The 2,536-nt window shown below is 45.0% G+C and overlaps 1 protein-coding gene across 1 annotated transcript; it reads left to right on the top strand.

Moving 5' to 3' along the window:
* Positions 1 to 1,247: 1,247 nt before the first annotated feature.
* On the top strand, positions 1,248 to 2,209 carry LOC114507400 (olfactory receptor 13-like). The gene has a single exon (XM_028525235.2). It carries the CDS (start codon positions 1,259 to 1,261, stop codon positions 2,207 to 2,209), a length of 951 nt encoding a protein of 316 aa, XP_028381036.1. The 5' UTR covers positions 1,248 to 1,258.
* The last annotated feature ends 327 nt before the right edge of the window (positions 2,210 to 2,536 follow it).

The following is a 2,536-nucleotide window of genomic DNA, read 5'->3' on the forward strand; positions in this document are numbered from 1 at the left end:
CAACCATCATTTCACTAGTGAAGGAGAGTAGAAAATAATATAGGAAATAGCAACTACTCTTCCACATAATAAGGATTCAAGTGTATGTGTACACATATGTGTGTATGTAACTATATACATAACATATAGATTCTCCACACACACAGGCATAGAATATAAATGTCCATATAGGGATAAAATATAACAAAGATTATATTCACATAATATGCACATATATGCTCCAGATAAGCACATGATATACATATATATGCACATAAGGATACCAGTGCATGTGTGTGAATATGTGTGTGTGTGTAACTATATCCATAACATGGACTTTATCCACACATACAGGAATGGAATGTAAATATTCATCAGGGATAAGTCTGTGACGGGTAATATCCGATTATTAAGCAGCATGATCAGAGTAGAATGTCTGTGGGTACAAAAGTCAAAAGACAAAGTTCTCTCCCCTAAATCCAGCTAAAGGTGTGGCAGTCTGCCTGCCATTCTGTCAATTTAATTCAAGATGATGCTGGCAGTAAGAATTACAGGGCTAGCCCTGGCTGGTGTAGCTCAGTGGATTGAGCGCGAGCTGCGAACCAAAGTGTCTCGGGTTCCATTCCCAGTCAGGACACATGCCTGGGTTCCCGGCCATGACCCCCAGCAACTGCACATTGATGTTTCTCTCTTTCCCTCTATCTCCCTCCCTTCCTTCTCTATAAATAAATAAATAAAATATTTTTTTACAAAAGAATTACCGGACTAACCCATAAGGCATCTAATGAAAGCACAAATCTGTGAGATTCCCTCATAGGAGGATCTCCCACAGGCTTCTCGTCCTCCTTCCCACCCTCCCCTGTGGGTGCAGACTCAGGCCCACAACCCCGTCCCCACAGTGGCTGTGTGTGCACTGAGGGTCGGGACTTCTCTCAGAGAAGCCTCCAGAGCAGTTGTGTGACTGAAACAGTGTCCACTGTTAGGGAGGCAGTAGGCGTGTTAACGTGTTAGGAACTGTGGTAGAAGTTTGGAAAGAAAGGTAAGATTGACTGAACACTGTAATAGAACACTGGCATTTCATTATCAAGGTGAAACAATTCTTTCTGTGTCATTTGCAGTGCACACTATTCACTTAGTAAGTGATGAACAGGAGAGAGATATCACTGATGATGTTCTCTGAGGGAAGAAAGGATGACACACACACACATGTTTCCATGTTAAACTCATCCCTCAGGCACTCAGACCTGGTGAGCTCTCTCCCTTGTTCTTTCCCAGGAAAATGGGGGGCAACCAGACTTCTATCACAGAGTTCCTCCTAGTGGGATTCCCGCTCAGCCCAAGGATGCAGCTGCTCCTGTTTGGGCTTTTCTCCATGTCCTATGCCTTCACCCTGCTGGGCAACGGGGTCATCCTGGGGCTCATCTCACTGCACTCCAAACTGCACACCCCCATGTACTTCTTCCTCTCCCAGCTGGCCACTGTCAACATAGCCTGTGCCTGCAACACAGTGCCCCAGATGCTGGTCAACCTCCTGAGCCCAACCCAGCCCATCTCCTTTGCTGGCTGCTTGACACAAACCTTTCTCTTCATGACTTTTGCTCGGACTGAATGTTTTCTCCTGGTGGTGATGTCCTACGATCGGTACGTGGCCATCTGCCTGCCCCTTCAGTATTCTACCATCATGAGCTGGAAAGTCTGTGACACCCTGGTAATGGCTTCCTGGACTTCTGGAGTTCTCATGACCCTAGTAGATATGGTGTTACTCTTACCATTGCCCTTCTGTGGGCCACAGAAAGTGAACCACTTTTTCTGTGAAATTATAGCCATTCTCAAACTGGCCTGTGCAGATACACACCTTAACGAGGTTGTGATTGTGACTGGGGGAGTATGTATGCTGGTGGGACCAGTGTCCACAATTGTGGTCTCCTATGCTCACATTGCACATGCAATCCTGAAGATCCAGTCAGCAGAGGGGCGCTGGAAAGCTTTCTCCACCTGCTCCTCCCACCTCTGTGTGGTGGGGCTCTTTTATGGCACAGCCATTATCATGTATGTTGGACCCCCACATGGGGACCCCCAGGAGCAGAAGAAGTACCTCCTCCTGTTTCACAGCCTCTTCAATCCCATGCTGAATCCCCTGATCTACAGTCTGAGGAACAGGGAAGTCAATGCTGCTCTGAGAAGGAGGCTGGGAAAGGGGAGACTTTGTGAGAACCCTACTGATAACTAATAACTGAGCATGAAGAGACCCAATGTTTGACCTCACGTGATATGTGCACAGGATACAGAGATGTCCTCTAGGACTAAGGAGAAAATGTATGGATTTCTCCTGTACAAAGCATGCTTAAATTCTTTGAAGTTTAGATTTTTTATGTGTAAAATGAGTTCACTAACTAAGGTTTATTGAGAGGATATAATATGTGCAAAATGCTTAGCAAAATCCACGAATTATAATAAGAGCTCAACATTGTAATTATTCATAGTACACTCTACATGCTCTTACCGTTTTGAAAGAACAAGGACTATGACTTAATGAGATAAATAAAATGAGATTTGC

This window comes from Phyllostomus discolor, chromosome 10 (genome assembly GCF_004126475.2).
Source record: "Phyllostomus discolor isolate MPI-MPIP mPhyDis1 chromosome 10, mPhyDis1.pri.v3, whole genome shotgun sequence".
NCBI classification, from domain to species: domain Eukaryota; kingdom Metazoa; phylum Chordata; class Mammalia; order Chiroptera; family Phyllostomidae; genus Phyllostomus; species Phyllostomus discolor.